This window comes from Manis javanica, chromosome 12, assembly GCF_040802235.1.
Source record: "Manis javanica isolate MJ-LG chromosome 12, MJ_LKY, whole genome shotgun sequence".
Taxonomy (NCBI): Eukaryota; Metazoa; Chordata; class Mammalia; order Pholidota; family Manidae; genus Manis; species Manis javanica.
Genome location: NC_133167.1, coordinates 19,926,993 through 19,945,519, shown reverse-complemented (window position 1 = coordinate 19,945,519; position 18,527 = coordinate 19,926,993). Strand labels below are relative to the sequence as shown.

The 18,527-nt window shown below is 38.5% G+C and overlaps 1 protein-coding gene across 12 annotated transcripts in view; it reads right to left on the bottom strand.

Moving 5' to 3' along the window:
• FN1 (fibronectin 1) overlaps positions 1–18,527 on the bottom strand; it is a 61,339-nt gene that overhangs the window by 13,166 nt on the left and 29,646 nt on the right. For 3 of the 12 annotated variants that reach the window (XM_073218136.1, XM_073218137.1, XM_017676154.3), the window contains exons 21-34: positions 17,138–17,232; positions 15,563–15,731; positions 15,055–15,141; positions 12,946–13,137; positions 11,383–11,655; positions 10,067–10,249; positions 7,961–8,050; positions 6,387–6,656; positions 5,603–5,719; positions 4,667–4,831; positions 4,024–4,179; positions 3,245–3,358; positions 2,145–2,414; positions 790–977 (exon numbers count right to left, since the gene is read on the bottom strand). In XM_073218136.1, the coding sequence (XP_073074237.1) occupies positions 790–977; positions 2,145–2,414; positions 3,245–3,358; positions 4,024–4,179; positions 4,667–4,831; positions 5,603–5,719; positions 6,387–6,656; positions 7,961–8,050; positions 10,067–10,249; positions 11,383–11,655; positions 12,946–13,137; positions 15,055–15,141; positions 15,563–15,731; positions 17,138–17,232 (2,369 nt within the window). The remainder of the gene's footprint in view (positions 1–789; positions 978–2,144; positions 2,415–3,244; positions 3,359–4,023; positions 4,180–4,666; positions 4,832–5,602; positions 5,720–6,386; positions 6,657–7,960; positions 8,051–10,066; positions 10,250–11,382; positions 11,656–12,945; positions 13,138–15,054; positions 15,142–15,562; positions 15,732–17,137; positions 17,233–18,527) is intronic. The other 9 variants (XM_017676156.3, XM_037016042.2, XM_017676162.3 and 6 more) reach the window with 3 other exon arrangements.

The window sequence follows — 18,527 nt, the reverse complement described above, 5'->3', positions numbered from 1 at the left end:
TAAAAAAGAGAAAATACACTAGCAAAACCCACAGCACTGTAAATTCCTAGGCTGATCTCATTCCTATACTACAGGTGATCAACAACATGTTTAAATTATATGTATTAAAAATGTGTTCAAGGCGAATTCAAAGAAGCCTTCAGCTGCATATTTACACTAAGCTAAAACAATATGTGGAAATGAGTATTAGCCTGCTTTTCTCCTTCATGATCTGACAGATGCAAATCATGCTTTTTTCAAAATCATAGAGCAGAGGGAAAATGCTCCATTCTACCTCTGAACCCTCTTTCTGTAGTTTTCCCTGGAATTGTTAGGAAGTACATCAATTTCCTAGGTTCCTAGCTAGTTTTCTACATGTACATCTGGAAGGATTAAAAATGCTTTAATGAAGGTAGGGTCAGATAGATAGGTATGAACTGGAGAATATTCCTTGCCAAGGTGCTCAGAACAGAGCTCAGAAAATGTGTCACTGAAGTGGATTTATATGTATTCAGCCTATGGATATATAAACTGTCCCCCACCCCTACCACATGCACACATACAACCTTTTAAAATGAACAGAATACATTTAAAGAACTGTGTAACCTCCAAAACTATTTATAAAATTCTGTCCCAGATAGTCATGTACAAAAGCTTAAGTCCACATAAAGGAAACTACCAGATACAAAATGACAATAAAATCAGTTGGTGGCAGAGGCAAAGAACACAACTCGATGTACTGTATTTCCACCACCATCAACAGTGAAAGATGACTACCTCTTGATTCCAATGAGAAAGGGCGCTGCTCACCATGAGTCCTGATACAACCACGGAGGAGCTATCAGGAGCAAGGTTGATCTCTTTCATTGGGCCAGTCTTCTCCTTGGGGGTCACCCGCACTCGGTAACCCGTGAGCTGGACATTGGGGGCCGTCCACTGGGCAGTCAGGCTTGTCGGTGTGACCTGAGTGAACTGCAGGTTGGTCGGCGCAGGAATGGCTGTGGGGTGGTCACAGGTTAGAGACTGTCTTACAGGAAATGGGGAAGAGGGACACTAAAGTGAATCCCAAGAAGAACAGATGGTGCTTGTTGGGTTAGGTGGGTTCCTTAGTCAATCAAAGATTCAGTACAGGAAACTACAGAAAGGGATATGAAGTGAAGACAATGTTTGCTGAAAAAATGTGTTTTATCTCCACCAATGCTCAGAATCACTGGGAACACTCGGGTAAAGGCTGCAGCTCTGAGCAGCTTTAGGGTTTAGAAGTTGCTTTTTACTGTCCCTTCCAAAAAAAAAAAAAATCGAATGGGTTCTTTGCCCATTAGAATCAATTTTCCATGTGTATGGAAAAAATGAGCAATAGCCCTTTTCCTAGCTAAATTATCTTCGAATGAAAAACCATTTCACAGAGGATTCCATCCCCCAAAACATGAAATTATGTTTTTATTGTTTTTATTTGGACCCCACAGCAGCTATTGCTGCTAAATTTGAAGTATTCTCTGTGGTGCATAAGAAGAAAATTGGCTCACAACAGAAGCAGAAAAGAGAAGCAAGGAGCAGTAATACAGATTGTCACCTCCAGGGTTTATGCTGTCACCAGGACACATCTTTAGCATTTCACTCTGCTTCAGAAACAAAGCACAGAGGATAAAGTCTGTGGGAAGCATTTGCCCTAAACTGTTTGCTATGTGTCTGATTCTCAGTCCCTTAAGCAAATTACACATCCAGCACATGACGTCTAACCAGAGAAGGAAAGTCGCACCCACGCATTCTCAGAATCGTGCTGCTCTCAAAAGGCATAGCTGGGGTTTCTTTTTTTAGAATAAGCTCTCGGGTGCCTACCTTCTTTCCTTTATACACAGTAAGCATAACCACAGGGAGTCACAGCTTAGGAAATAATCCATAATTTTAGTATTATCTTCAAATGTCTCGCTTTATGGCCTTGTTTATAAGCCAAGCTACTCCAAAATTTCCCTTTATTAGACTTTGAATATCATCTAAACTTTATTGTTTATTATTATCCCTGTTAAGAGAGGGTCTTTCTTAATTGAGGCTGCTTTTTTTAACCCCCTTACATGGGAATCAGTAGCCCAATAAAGTAGAATTCGTTCAGCAGGGCATAAAGCCGCTGCTCCCACGAGCACCCAGCGGTGCAATTAACGATATACCTGTGGACTGGGTTCCAATCAGGGGCTGGCTCTCCATATCATCGTGCAAGGCAACCACACTGACTGTGTACTCAGAACCCGGCCTGAGGCCTTGCAGCTCTGCAGTGTCCTCTTCACCATCAGGTGCAGGGAATAGCTCATGGATTCCATCCTCAGGGCTTGAGTAGGTCACCCTGTACCTGGAAACTTGCCCCTGTGGGCTTTCCCAGGCAATTTTGATGGAATCGACATCCACATCAGTGAATGCCAGTCCTTTAGGGCGATCAATGTCTGTTAGGCAAATTAATGGTAAGAGGTTATGTGAAAAGCCAGTTGGGAAATAAGCATTTTTATAACATGCAAAGCAGTTTTGCAGATACCATTTTCTTTGATGAATTAAATTCTGATTAACCCACTATTAAATGGATAATTACTTATATTTGTTAAGCTTTTTTTGGTTTAGAAAATACTTAATGTCACATCACTTATTAAAATGCAGGTGTGCATGGGATATGTAGACACCCTGCAAAATGTCCCCATAATAAGTGATTTAGTTATATTGCTTTTAAGATATTCTACCACAATTTGTTTTTGCAAAGTGATGTTAGTCTCACAGACCTGGATTTTCTATACCCTGGAAGTGGTAAAGTTGATTTTTGATGTTAGGTTTAGATTGCTAATAATCTTTCCTTAACTTTTCTCCCCTGTCCTCTTCAGTATTTACATTAAATGCTGGTCCAGCCACAGTCCTCCAAATGCTCCAAACATCAGTGTGCTTCATGAGGCACACGCCAATCAACTTTACCATCCAGTTGTAGAAAAGGAGGTCCTAGCAAAATATTTGGTAGATACGCTATAGGCAAATAAGATTTTGCTGAGGCCATTTGAGCAAAAGAAAATCAAAGCACGCAACAAACTATGGCAGTTCCACTTCTTTTTTTGTACGACCACTGCCTGGCACTGAAAAGGAAAAATGTTTGCAAAGGGCTCAGCGCCAGATACACACTGACCAACAAACTGGCTTTTCCCTATGTACAGTGGCAAAAGACATGCGGAGGGCACTTGGATGCCTAAGAACAATATTTGACTTTGAAAATGGAAAACAATCACTGGTTACATACTGGTTACTGCAGTCTGCACCAGAGGCTGACTCTCTCCATTCCGATTCTGAGCGTAGACACTAACCACATACTCCACTGTGGGCTGCAAGCCTTCGATGGTCATTTCTGTTTGATCTGCAAAGGGAATGAACAGCAATTGCAGTATCTATATCATGTACTGTAAGGCTGTCCAACTGACACCTGACTTTCAGAGTTCAACAGTAAATGTTTGGTGGTCTGAAATTTTCATTTGCTGAATTATCCTGAGAATATGGAGGACTCACACATGAATTTCATCTTGGAAAACATGTTCTTTGCTAATCCAAGTTACCCATTTGGAGTAAAGTCACACTGAAAGGTAAGCTCTAAAATTTATAACGCCCCCTACAGTGAATGACTCTGTCTTGAAATAAAATGAAAATTAATATATTGCATGAGGATCCTAATTTCACAGGTATTTTATATAAAAGTGAAAAATAAGAGTGAGAAGTATCTTCAAAGTCAGTTAGGCTATCTCTTTCTTCTTAGTGTGCATAATACACAAAACCACAGAAATTTAAGTCCACACCATCAAGCAAAACTGTGCATGTATAGATAGGAATGCACTTATCCTAAAAATTCTACAGTGCAGGGAGATGGTAACAGTCTAGAACCCTGGATTCACAAACAGGGAAACTTTGACATATGATATGAAACTGTATAGTACTTACAGCCAGGTGGCTAGGCTATTTGTTTTAAAAAAGCATATTGCGTGGGCCTCATCTGTTTATCCTGGTGTATGTGATTCTGACTATTCTTACCTGGACCTGCAGTTTTAGTTTTTGATGGTCCTAGGCCATTTTTGGGAGTAGTGGTCACTCTGTAACCAGTGACAGGGGAACTTGAAGGCAGCCATCTGACACTAATGCTGTTGTCCTGAACATCAGTCACTTGCATCTGGGATGGTTTGTCTATTTCTACCGATAAAAAACAAAGAGAAACCAGTGAAGCCCTGGGGAAACGAGTAGACAAATCCTTGTCTCCAGTTCTGGTACATACAGAATGATCTCTTCCTACTGTTAACGACTCCCAACTGTTCCTTCTGCAGAAACACAGAGTTAGCTTTTGGAAGGTGAGGCATCTAGAAAGCCCAAAGAAACTACATTCCAAGTTGCCATTTGTCTTCTTACTTTCTCAGCTCATTCATTCATTAACAAATATTTATTGAACACCCTCAATTTTAGGCACATGGAATATATCCATGAACAAAATGCCCCCAAAAAATCCCTGCCCTTTGGGATGCTTCTTTGTATAACTGGTTCAAAACTCTGTTAGCTGTACATGTTGTTTTATCTTATTAAAAAAGAAAATCAACTCCACAATGAAGCAGCAGCTTGGGAGGCCATTGTAAAAACTACCTTCACAGCTATACCATTTCACTCACCCCAGAGGAGGAGTCAGTACCTGTTCGGTAATCAATGGAAACTGGCTGGCTGCTTGCTGGGCTGTCCCCACGGCCTGTGACAGCATAAACGGTGATGGTATAGTCTGCTCCGGGTTTAAGGCCACTTATAGTAGCTGTGTTCTTGCTCCCAGGCACAGTGAATTCCTGGACAGGGCTCTTTCCTCCTGTTTGGAAAGGGGTTAATCCACAGTGTGAGGGACAATATTAAGGACTGCTAAGGAGCTGCCAGTGTACGGAGAGAAACTTGTATGTAAGTCACACCTTTGCTCATTCCCTTTAACAGAGTGCTATTAATAGTACCTGAGCAGAAAGGGATATTTATGCATGCAGTAAACCTTGATAAATGCGTAAAATATTGGGAGAAAACTGCCATTAATGCTATTTTAACATTCTAGACTTAAGTGTATCACTGAGTTGCTCATTAACATTAGAAGGAGGAAGAGGTAAATCTTCAACTCAGCATTGCACACATTGTGTTTCTTTTTCAAAATTTTAGCAGAACATATTCATGTTAAGCAAAGTTTTTTGTGAATACAGGAAAGTAAAGAAAAACATGGATCACTTGTCATTTCACCACTGATAATAAATTTGTGAATTTACTAATCCTTTCTTCCTCAGCTTTACTGTTAGTATAATAGTATTATAATTATAAAATATATTATAAAATAATTCTAGTATTACAGTATTACATATTATAATTGTATAGTTTTTCAAACTAGTACTATAACATCACTTTTATAGTATTATAAATATACTATTATAAAATAACTTTATTTCTATTTTGCTGCCAATTATATCATCTTTATCTTGCACATATTCTTGGAAAAGACGAGGCTCCACTGGACGGACTTGCTGAAGTTGCTCTAAGGATGTTTTCAGTGTACCCACAACAGAAACTAACTTGGTGGGAGTGAAATAGCATTTTACTAAGGCACCTGTCTCTCCATAGGTGATCCTGTAGTATCTCACTGTGACGGCAGGGGCATCCCAGCTGATCAGTATGCTGGTGGGAGTTGCAGCAACGACTTCCAGGTCCCTTGGGACATCAGAAACTAAAAAACATGGGGAAGTTTTCATATCCGTGACTTTCAAATGACTCCCAGATTCATTCTTTGTTCATTTTCCAGATAACTGCCTTTATGATTCCTTCAGATAATAATCTAAATGCTATATGAATGAGCAGAATTAAAGATTTTGAAGGAAAAATCACAGAAAAAGTTACAAACAGAAAAGTCACAAAAAAGAATATAATGAACACCCATAGCCTCTTCCCTTAAGAATCTGCTAACTGGTAACATTTGCACATTGACTGTCTCTCTCTCCTGTTAATACATTTAAGATCAAGGTACAGATTCTGACCATACTTCTTTCTCCCCCTAGTATCACAGTATTTATTGCTAAGAATGGCACTATTACTTCAAAATAATTATATTTTTAAGGGAAATTCCAAATAGTGTTTTCTATATTTTGAATAAAACTTTAGTTATCAGAAATGCATAAATACTTAAATCAATTTCTTGGAATAAGGAAATTATGTTCTTTAATATATTCTAAAAGAGAGATTTTCTTCACATATGCTCTTACTTTCCTTTCCAGGTCTCAAACCATGATCTCTTTTTTAAAGAAAGGATAATTCGGGCAACATAAAGCTATTTCATAGATGATACCTTCTGTATAGGAAAGTCCTCTGAGTTTTCTGTTGAAGAGAAAACAAATTACCTGTTGATTGTTGGCCAACCAGGGGAGGACTTTCCTCTCTGCCATTAAGAGCAACAATGCTGACCACATATTCTTTGCCTGGACTGAGGTTGGTGAGGGTGATGGCATTCCGAGACGGGGGCACACGATCTTCACGAGGTCTTCCACCAGTGCGCTCGGGGTGATGGCGAATCTTGTAGCCGGTGATGGTGGCTCGGGGAGCAATCCAGTGGACAGTGAAAGAGTTGGCCGTGATATCAGAAAAGTCAATGCCAGTTGGGGAATCAAGACCTGTGTTTTTCCCCATCCAGGGGAATAAGAGAAAGAAAGGAGGGGAAAAAAGACACCACCAGCTTAGGAAGTGAGGAAAGATGACGGAGAAAGTAACATACACTCAGTGTTTCTGTAGTTTCTCAACACAATACATTGACAGAAACCTCAGGTCATGATGCATTGATTCTAAGCCACATATAAATTTCAGAATCATAAACTGACTCCTAATGGTCATAGCCAATGCAAGCATTCTTTTTCTTTTTTTTTTGCTAAGTAATCCAAGTGATATTTATGGGAGCTCTACTAGGTTTCTGCATCACTTTTGAAGACAAGGTGTTTTAAGATACCCTGGGAATTGGTAGTTTCAAATGGTTTACTGTTCAAAATATTCTGTTTCTGTTCTACAAGTTGATCTCTCCAAGTAAGGCAAGATTTGCCCACTTTCAAGTTAAGTGTTTGGCTTTCAAAGAAGCTTTCTACACTCAGGAGCTAACTGATACATCAACAGGGTAGTAATGATACCAAACAACCCTTTCTAGAACTAAAGTAGATATCATCCTGGACAAACTACAAAGTAGGTCATGACCCATGAACTGATAACTTAGTGCATTGCAGAAAAAATTAATAAGAATTTAGAGTTTATTTCAAATGCAAATCACTTAACCTCTCTGAGATATGCAGCAAATTTTTGTTTTAGTTGTAACATTTACTTATTCTATTCAATAATATACACTCAGACCACATTGAGATAATCACAATTCCTTTTTGGAAGCAAATGGACTGTAATAAATAATGGACATGCTAAATTGAACTTTTTTAAAGGGAAATATTAATGGGAGCAGTCATATTTAAGAAGGTACATATATTGATATTTAATTCAACTTCTGTTTTATAGTATATAAGTATTTCAGCAAGTAGGAAAAAGAGATAAACTTTTTGGCTTAGTAAGGAGGAAAAATACTTAGATGACTGACAGTGTTGGGTCAACTGTCAGACAGATGCCTAATGAGAAGAATGTTATCATCTTTAAATTTATGGGATTATTCTTGGAGACTTTTTAAAAGGACAGACAACAAAGTTTCTGGACTATTTTCAGTCCTCTCTGGAAATAGAGAATATAATCTTAGTGACTGAAAACCAGTGTAATAGTTGAAGTAGGTGTCTATTCGTTTTAAAGACCAGTGATCAAAAGGTAATGATAAGGCTACACATACCACTGCCACCACCAAAATGGGGACATATTTTAAGAGCAGCATTCCATTTTGCTATTCAAAATTGGTAGGTAGAAGCTATTTGATAAACATGTGGCCAACACAACTCACCTGTTTTCTGTCTTCCTCTAAGAGGTATGCTCTCATGTTGTTCGTAAACACTGGACACACTGACTAAATATTCTGTGCCAGGCAGGAGATCTGAAGAGGCAAGTGAAACTCATTTTTAAATTGTGCTTGAAAGAATCAAAAACCAAAGAACCCTTAGGACTATTTCAACTGATAAAATATTGAAGAGTGCAATCCGATAGCCTACTCATGCCTAAGAGAAGGTTGCTACCGGGAGGTGGGCTGTGATCAGGCAACATGAAGGGTCACACTGCCCTGTAGCATCTAAGCCCCACACTCATATCTGCCTCTGTGGGTGTGCCTCAGCCAGATAACACAATAAAATGGAGTTGCTGCAAACCGGTTGAGGGCACAAGACCATTTACTTCTGACAATAATCCTAGGAGGTAGTTTCCTACTTTTTAAAGCAGCTTTATTGCCATACAATAAACTGCAAATATTGAAATACTACAGTTTGACATCATTTCAACGTATGTATACTCTTGCGAAACCATCGCCATGTTGAAGATAATGAACATACCCTTTAGCTCCAAAGTCTGGTTTACAACTGACCCCATTTTACACATGAGAAAACTGAGGCACAGAGAAGCCATCTTTTCCAATATACTTCCCCAAGATCATACAGGAGTTGACCCAGGCAGGCCAAGACCAGTGGTCTTAACAATTAACCTTTCCAGACTCCATAGGGCAAATGAAAGGTTCTGTCATATTAAGGTAAGAACAGAATAGTTGAAAAATCTATATACATTTCTGGGTATTGTCTCTGATTTTGAGGTATCAGGAAAGGTACAGAATAAGGCTTTAACCTTTGAACTCCTACTCACTAGGCCCCATTCCCCCACACACGATCTCTCCATCAGCCTTTCTGCAAAGGTCCATACAAGGTATGGAAAAGCACCAGACTAGGGGTCCAGATGCTTCGACTCCACTTTCCTCCTTCCTGCATGGCCAGAGGCAATTTACTCAAACACTGGAGACCTTTGTGCTTCATCTGTAAGACAGAATAATAATGGCTTCTCTAGGGAGAAATGGCTACCTTGATATCTAGAGTAGGATCTAGAATAAGAGTTTAGATCACAGGATGAACATGTGACAGGTCTACGGGGCACAGCGGCCCTGAGGCAGGGGCTTGTGTATCGGGTGGTGCTGTAACTATTGATTCCAGAGTATTCCAGAACAGAAACAGAAGCCCTGCTGACGTGTAGACATAAAGATGTGCTTGCCATTAGCCATGAACTGAGCAACGGAGACAATGGCCATGTTGAGCCACCTTTCATTCTCAAAATATGTCTGGAAGATAGGGGATGCTTTCAGATTGCCATTTGGTAATGTACCTAAGTGTAAGCTATTTTTCCCTTACATTGAAACATTTACTGTTCTTACATATGTATTTTATTATTATCACGAAAATGAGAAGCAACATTTATGTGCACCATGTTGCAAACCACTTTTACTTTTTAAATAAAAGATGTCTATTTCAAAAGGGTACTAATTAGAGACAATTTCCATAACTTTTTGTTGTTGCTTATTTTAATATCAGGTGTTTCCTAAGTCCGTAGCCTTCAGAGAAATCCTGCTAAAAGATTCTTTTTGAAGTACAAATTAATTTTCTGGCTCTTTCTTAAAACAGCATCCTGATCAATCCTAAATAACCAGTCACCGTTTCTATGTTTTCAAATGTTAAATAGACTACCTGCTGACATTTTGTGAAAAAATGAGCATAAAATAGATATGATGACACTACTTTCAATCCTCTTTTTTTTTTCTTTCTCTAAACATTTAGATTTAGTCATATAATTCCCTTGACATTCATTTATTTTCATGGGCCTGTTCGGAAGCAGAATTTTCTCAAGTCTTCACACTTCACTGCTGTTGTTTTCCCACTGTAATTTTTCAGAAGTTGTAGAAAGATGTATTAAATAGCAATAAACATGACATCTTTCAAAATGTACAGAGCTACACATTAGAAGTGGGGTTTAGTTGTAGCTGTCTTGATCTTAGCAACTCTCAATCTGAGAACTCAGAGTTCTTTCTTTATACTCTAGAGCTTTGTATTTACTGAACAGATAGATACATTTGACTGCTTACTTGTTAAGACCACCGCATTATCTGAAGGAGAAATTGATAACTCTGCAACATCCTCCTCATTTTTCACAGGTGAGTAACGCACCAGGAAGTTGGTTAGTTCAATGGATGGAGGTGGGGCCCAGGTGACACGTATAGTGTCTGGACCAACATTGGTGAATCGCAGGTCGGTGGGAGGAGGGACGGCTGGTTTTAAATAAGAAGGAAGACTAAGTTAATGGAATTTTAAAATGAAAGCAAACAAAAATATCTGGAAAAGTAAAATAAAACCAGTATTTCATGCATAAAAGAAACCAGTCATACTCATGCAAATAGTCACCTCCAAATCTAAAGTGAATCACAGTGAACTATTGTTAAAAATAAAACACTACACACAGTACTGTTAGGCCCCTTTAACCTTTCTGCCATCAACATGTTTTAAAGAATAATTTTAATCTACTTTCAAATATATTGGTTTTAAATGCATTATTAATAACACTGAAGAGTATTTTATCCCAGGCTGAAGAGGCTTAAGTTGCCACACAGCAAAGAGAAACATAGCGGGTATTTTCCAAAGAAACACATGCACACAGACAAAAAGCCAAGAGGGTCCTAATTTCCCCCTGACATGAGGTGACTACAGCTACTGGCATAGCTACAAGTCCATTCTGTGAATTCTACTTACAAGTGAAAAGGGTTCATGCAAATTGGTTCTCAGCATGTTTCTTACCATGCAGGGCAGAGAACCTTTATAATGTTGCATGCTCAGCCCCAGACTGTGGTTAAAGAGGAGTTTCTTTACCTCACTATGACAGTGCAACCTAGAATGCTCCAAAGTTTCTTTTTTCTCCTACCTCACAACAGCCCCCTTCCACTCTACCCTAAATTTTAATGGGTTTTTAGTCATCTCCAAGGAAAGGGCATGGTAAGTTTATCAGAGTGCAAGGAAGAGCATAATGGTACATTTTGGAAGTACATTTCTTGTTATTCACTGGTACTCCTTGTACAATTTGGTTCTCATGTTAGATCTTTTTTCAAAACTCCAGGTCTACAAATTAAATTAACCTTTGCCATATTGTATTTAATAGATCAAATATCTATATTTCTCTAGCTTTAGACATATTTTCAGTTTAAATTAAAGTGTACTCAAGATGACTCACTATGTCTCTTCACCCAATTAGCTTCACCTATGCATTTGATTCTTTACCTCACAATCCTTCCTCTCTGAATCTTTGGAAAACTGCTGGCTCTCCCCTGGAAACATCCATATTTAACCAGAGTGACTGGTGGCAGCATGCAACACCATCCATGTCTCAAACACAGAAGTTTTCAAAATTCACCCGTTTGTTGTGTCAGTGTAGTAGGGGCACTCTCTCCGCCATTAATGAGAGTGATAACGCTGATGTCATAGTCAATGCCCGGCTCCAGCCCTGTAACTGTGTAGTATCCTACTGAGGAGTCCACAAAATCTTCAAAAATAGGGATACCTTCTCCTGCCGCAACTACTGTGATGCGGTACCCAATAATGGTGGAGGAGTTTAGCGGGGTCCACCTCAGGCCGATGCTTGAATCAGTTATATCAACAAAGCTTAGGTCAGTGAGTTGGGGCACCTCTATTGAGTTACAAAGCAAAGGGGGGCAAAAGGAAAATTGAGGCAAAAAAGAGGAAAAAATAAAGCAGTGTACATCAGTACAATTGATGGAATGTTAGAGCAATGATGGTAATATGCAATCTTTTCCAAACTGTCTGAAAAGACTTCCTAAGCATCATGAATAGTTTGCTTCCCTGGGAGAGTAAAACAGGTTACAATATTCTTTTAGGAATTTTCTTGCATTTTGAAAATGTCCCTAAACAATACAGTTTGATCCTCTCAGGTTCCTAAAAATTACAGGCCTGTGTAGGATGTCAAATCATTCCTAGAACCTAGACAATAGTATCTGTAATAAGTATCAGCAATGTTTAAAAAATTCCAAAACATTTTTAGTAGGAAAATAAAGCCCGCATGAAGAAGGTTAAAAAAAAAATAGCTGGTGAGTTTTTCTTTTTTCCCCCATAAAAAAAAAACTCATGACAACATTATGGCCATAATGCAAATGCATTATGAATGTATGGTGTGAAATGTGCTCATTCAAAAGCACATTCAGGCAGAAGACAGACAGGCCTGAGTCCAAGGCTGTTGCCAGTATTGTGTATAACTCATAAAGTTATTTAATTAGCATTAGTAAAAGCATTCTACCAAATACTGCAAAGGGGAACACAATCTGTCCAATGCTTTCATTCTGTCATAATCCAGTTTTAGACAAACAGTGAACCTATCCCTAGATAGGTCTTTCCAATGTTGTCTTTGGATCCATAAGAAAGAGTGCCCCAAAGGTGTGGCCTTTCTTTCTTATTTTTTTCACTTTAAAAAAAAGGATTTGAAATTGCAAGATGAAGAACTGGCCATGTCAACTAAGTGCTGTTCCTGTGCTCACCTGCAGAGACTGACACTGTTTTCTAGACAGCTGCTGAAAATGGCTACGACTGTAAAATCAGGCACAAATGTACCGATGGGATGCATTTACCACATTACTTTTAGCCTGTCAGTATTGAGTACAAACACGTGACATCATTTAGTATTTCTAAGTGAGCGGACAGTACAGAGTTACTGCCACGGCTGCCACTCCGTTACATACCCATCGCAACACACAGCATCCCAGTGAAGCACAGACAGTAAAGCAGTGTTAACAGCAAGCACTTGTCCAGAGAGTTGCTTTGACTGCATGGTTTTTGAGAGTGTGATTGGGAGGTCAGAAGTAAATCTCAAATACAGCTGACCCACTAAACCATCTGGGGATTAAGGTATTAATCCCCACTCTATTGAAACTGACACTCTTAGGATAACAGCTTATTTTTCCATTACCTGGGATGATGGTATCAGAGATAGGGACACTTTCCTTGTCATCTTTGACAGTGTAAACACTGACATTGTACTCCAGGCCAGGACTCAGGTTTTCAAAAGTGCAGGAACTCTGATCGGCATGGACAACTTCTTCCAAAGAATATCCCTGCTGGTCATTTGTAGGGGTGGTGGTAATCCTATAGCCAGTAATGTCTGGAGAAAACAGAGAGAAGGAAGTTACTGCATGGAGCATTTGTCACCCAGAGCATATCAGACTAGACTCCAATGATGTACCCACAAAGGGGAGTGGGGAAGGAACTTGGCATTTATTGAGAACTCTACTGTCACTGAGGGCTTAAAACCACCCTTTGAGGCAGGTATTAGTATCCTCAATTTAAAGAGAATCTTGGAAAGGGGAACTGATTACTTTTCTATCTCCAAATTCTGAGTTCCTTCTATCATTCTTCTTTTCTTTCATGGATCATCTGCAGGACAGCTGAGGAATAGTTCCTTTTACCTGCTTAGTATGGCATGGCTCTCAACCATGGGTATATTCCCCAAAGTGGGCAATCCTAATTTACAAGGTCTGAACCTATGGGATTTACAGGAAGGGAATAAGGACGTGAGAAAAAGTGAAAAACAAAAGTGGCTATACACATTCTTTCTAGAGAAATAATATGAAGTACTGATGACTTTAGGAATTATAGAATTTGGCTACTAAGAGGGTTGAGAGGGAGGCGAGAGACATTCAAATTAAACAGGGATGACTAGAATTCAGCAGGGACAGTCTGAAAGTAAAATGAGAAAGTATATTTAAGTTAAACTTACTACAGAGCAAGGAAATGAGGCTATATCTTGTCATTATGAACAGGGTGAACATTCAAGTAGGATATATAGGGGAATCCAACTGGATGTGAACTAAATGTTTAGGTCATAGTATTTGCTAGTGACCATCCAGATGGGTAGGCTAGGCCGTCTATTTGGCTAAATATTAATGATTTAACCTTTAACAAGCACCAAAGTTGACCTAGTTTTATTGTGTGTGATTATACATAGTGATCAGATTAAGAGACAATGCCTTGACTGTGTGCCCAACAAAGGTTACACTGTTTAAAAAATTACAATCCGATTAGAAATAATGAAATAATTAACCAAATATGCCCTTAAATTAAGAACTACAGCAGTTATGGGCACAATCAACATTAGTGGGAACTTGTGTTTTTAATTTAGAATTTTCTCAATAATAAGCATCCTGATATCTTAATAGTGATTCCCCCAATACACCAATATTAAATGACACAATTACATTTTAGTTAACATTTCTCATTTAGAGATTTTCACATGGGCTTGGCAAAGGTCAGGAATATCTAAAATTTCTCCTGTCATTGTCATGGTACATCATGTTACTTGAATATCATTGTAGGTATGTTTACACATTTTAGAATTGTATAAATAATTTTCAGTATGTGTGAACAAGTTTAGATAAAAGCTTCATTTAAAGGTTTGAAAATAGTCGTGGAATTCCATTTAGCCATATTTCTCAATATGGAGTAAAAGTAAAACAAACAATTAAGACCCAAATATGTGATGCTGGGTATGAGACCAAGTCTGAAAACTTAAGTTACAATCCCAGTTCTGTAACATTTAAAATTTGTGACTGTAGGTAAGTCATTTTTTTCTGAGACTGAGCTTTCTCCTTCCATTTCTACCTCTCACACCCTTATATTTTTGTGTTGCAATTCATGACAAAATACTTGTGAAATTTCACTAAATAATAAACTTGGAATCTACAATAACTCACAAAAGGAAAATTCTGTAGTATGAGTTTAGTTATCTGGCAGTTTTGAATGCCATGAAGTAAAAGACATGTTCTAGAATGCTATTCTTCAACTCCATGATTCCCTACAGCTTGATAAGGGTCTGTCTCGTTCTCTTCCCTGTGATTTAAATACATGTGCAATGAGACACCCCACACGTCATTCGACAATGTATACTCATGTATCCCTATATTCTTTTGTGGAGAGCTGGGTACTTAGAATTCTGACCCTGTCTTTTGAAAGGAACAGTCTCTAAACCCTTTGCTTTGGGAAGGTACTGCATGAACTGGCCATCTGATACCCCTAGACTTACCTGGGGTGGTGCTTCTCTGCCAGGAGACCGTAAGCACTCCGGTGTCAGGGTTTGCCTCTAGGTGCAAGTTTGTTGGTGGAGACAATGCTGTGCAGAAAGAAAATGTTAAAAGTTAAAGCCAACACAAAGCACATGACCTTGGAATGTTTCTTTCTCTTCCTCCCTCCCCATCTCTCCTTCTTTCTTTCAAGAATTCCTAAAAGCATAGAAGTTGTACTATGAAACCATGGTACACAGCAATTCTCTGGAAGCCTTTTTTTTTTTTTTTGCAATTCATGATTTTGCAACTGTTGAAATTCATTCTGTCTTGCTCTGAAAAGTTCATTCATTTATATTTTTCACATGAATTTGAACTTGCCCCTCCAAATTTAGAAATAGCTAATAATGTTAAGGATGTGATCTTTCCCTTATGCCATTATCGTAAGTAAAAAGTAATATTGATAAGTTATTTTTAAAAAGTAGAACAGTTTTAAAAGCGGAAAGAAAAGAAGCAAAGAAACCCTCTTACGTGTCACTACTTTCCTCACGATTGGTGCATCTCTCTCTTGCCCGTCTCTCAGCACTGAGATGGTGTAAACGTATTCCACGCCTGGAGTCAGGCCAGATACAACGATGCTCCCTGAGTCTGAAGTCACCTCTCGTGGTGCTTCCCCTCCCTGGCTTGGCCGTACACCCAGCTAAAAGAAGGAAAGCAAAATAAACACCAAGGACAAATATTTCCAGAGCTGGGTTGCTACTGAGAGGTTGTGGTTACGCTTTGCATAATGTGAACTCCTCAGGAACTGTGCACTGTGCTTTTATTCAGGAATGAGTTGGGGCCTTACTGTAGCTCTATTAGATACTTAGCCGTCAATTCCCTCTACTAGGGGGCTCAAATAGGGAAGGTATCTTCCAAAACAAGCATGAGGGTAGCTTGTACCCGAAGGTTCCAGAGAAATGTCATTACACACTGTTTTGCTTGATCAATCATCTTGTATGAACCAGAAGTACACAGGGGCTTTGGACCACAAGGAAGTTCATTTTTATTTTCTTTTTGCTGGAAGAAATCCTGTAGCTCTCTCTTTAATGAGTTATTAACATTCAATTTAAAGGTACCAGCCCCCATAATGCTTCGTGATTCAAAAACACTCTTTTTGAAGAAGTATGTCCATACAGCTTCAACTGCAGGAGAGTATGTTACAAAAGGAGAATTAAAATGAATGTGCTCATCATTTTTAGTCCTTTAAATATTTTGCTTCAAAAGCCTAGGTAATATTGAATCATCAAATAGTGTTCATTTCTAGAGACATCTTTCCCACATTATAGGGCTGCTTAGAGTCAGAAAGACACTATTAAGAGAAATTTATAAGGTACACTGGCAATCATCAAAAAAGGGTTTCTTTAAGTAGAATAATCAATAAGGCCATTTTCATATTTCAAAAAAAGAAGTGACATTTGATGTATTTTAAAATGTGGGGATTTAATCTTGGTTTCCAATTATAACAAGTATTTCTTTCTCCACACTCTAAATACCAAAGGAAGGATTTCTTTTAAACATATTCATTTGTAGTCATCACTTCCCTAATGTCATTACTTTAAAGAACATGAATCCAGTTATCTCTAGGGAAGACCTTCATCCTAACTTCTATTAAGAGATTCACCTAAGGGGCTTTAAACAAGTTGAGATGAAACTGATTGGATGAAAATGTGATTTTTAAGCGACTCAGAGTTTAATTGGTCTCCCTAAATTGGTTTTCGTGTACTTGTTGACACCCATTTAGAAGAACACAACAAATGGAGTTTCCCTGTATGTTTTTAAATGTAGTTCCTTGGGGGAAAGCATAGAGAAAATAAAATAACAATTAACAGCTCCATACTAATATTCTATCCTTTGCAAAGCACTTTCACGGCTGCAGAGCTTCCTTCTAGCAATTCAGTGAAGCAAGTATTGTTATGTCCTGACAGTGTAGTCAGAGAGGTATGAACAGAAGCAGCTAACAAAACCCAGGTCTCCTGACTCCTGACCTCCTGTTTTTAACACATCCAGAAACATGAGGGCACCTGAGGGCTGTATCCCAAGAGATTAGGAACATCTGTATTTTACCTTAAAACCAATCCTTGGAGCCGGCGTCCATGTAATCACAATGGTGGTCTCAGTCACCTCTGTGTTGTAAGGGGGAATGGAGCCCAGAGGTTGCACTGTGAAATGGAATTGAGGCATGCATTCAAACCTTGGAATCACAGACAGTCGCACAGAAGAAACAACAAGGATTTTTATCGAGAACCTCAGCTAATCAGCTAGTGGGTCCACAATGTTACCAATGTAACATTCGTTCAGTTGGTAAAAAGTTGGAGTAGGTCACTGCTTCTCAATCTTTCATGGGCTACACAAATCATCTGAGATCTGGCTACAGTGCATTCTGATTCTGTAGGCCCAATTTGGGGTTCGGTAATAGGCACTTTATAATGCAGATGCAGCCGCTCCATGAATCAGACTTGAGGAACAAGATGCAGACGATCTCAGAGGACCCTTTCAATTGCTTGGATTTTATCACTTGTGTCTTTTCATTATGTTTTGGATGTGAGTTTGGTGACAATAAATTTCCTTATATCATCAGTATAGAATCTCATATCATATGTAAAACTGGTCACCAGAAACTGATTACTGTGCTGCTTCTTAACCATTAATTTGATAATAGTTAAATTATAGACTGTGATCTAAAATTAGCTTTATGCTGAATTATTGCATAATGACAGCCAATTATTTCTGTTGCAATAAACGATGCCGTTTGAACATTAAACAAAATCTGCCACCATAGATGCACTTACAAATTCTATTCTTTCCTTAAACAATGTGATTATTCGTTCAGAATAATCATACTGCAGAAATTTAACATTGTGACACTGGAATTAAGAATTTTAATAAAAGTTTCTTTCACATCTCCTAAGCATCCTGACACCATTGTTATTTCTTCTACTGAAAACATAAAAAAAAAAGCAAGAAAAGAAAAAGGGTATGTATACAAAAAGTTAAGATGGACATTTTCAACAATCCTATAAATCTTATTATAAATTTAGAATCTCTAAAATATAAGTGGCTGAACAACTAAATCTTATAATAGAGGGCATTAAGTATTTAATAACTGGCTGCTATGCAAAAGGTGAGGGCTGAGAAGCCAGGATATTCTGAGTAGAGTGAGTCGAATTCAATGGTTTCCAATGTGGTAACAAGTGGAGACTGAGAGACTTAAGACTCCAGTCACTACTCAGATCCAGTCAACTGTTTTTTCTTTGCCAGGTGGGGACTCAGGACCAGCCATGCAATTCTTCCATTTCTTTCCAATCCAGATTTTAATGTGAAATTTTTCAGTTGTTTTTAAAATGCTGTGTGGGAAAAAAATAAAATATGTGTCCGGGGCCACTTGGCAATGCCTGCTCTAATGACTGAATTGAAGTCCTTGCTGTTTCCGAAGCATGTTATAATTTTGATGGCG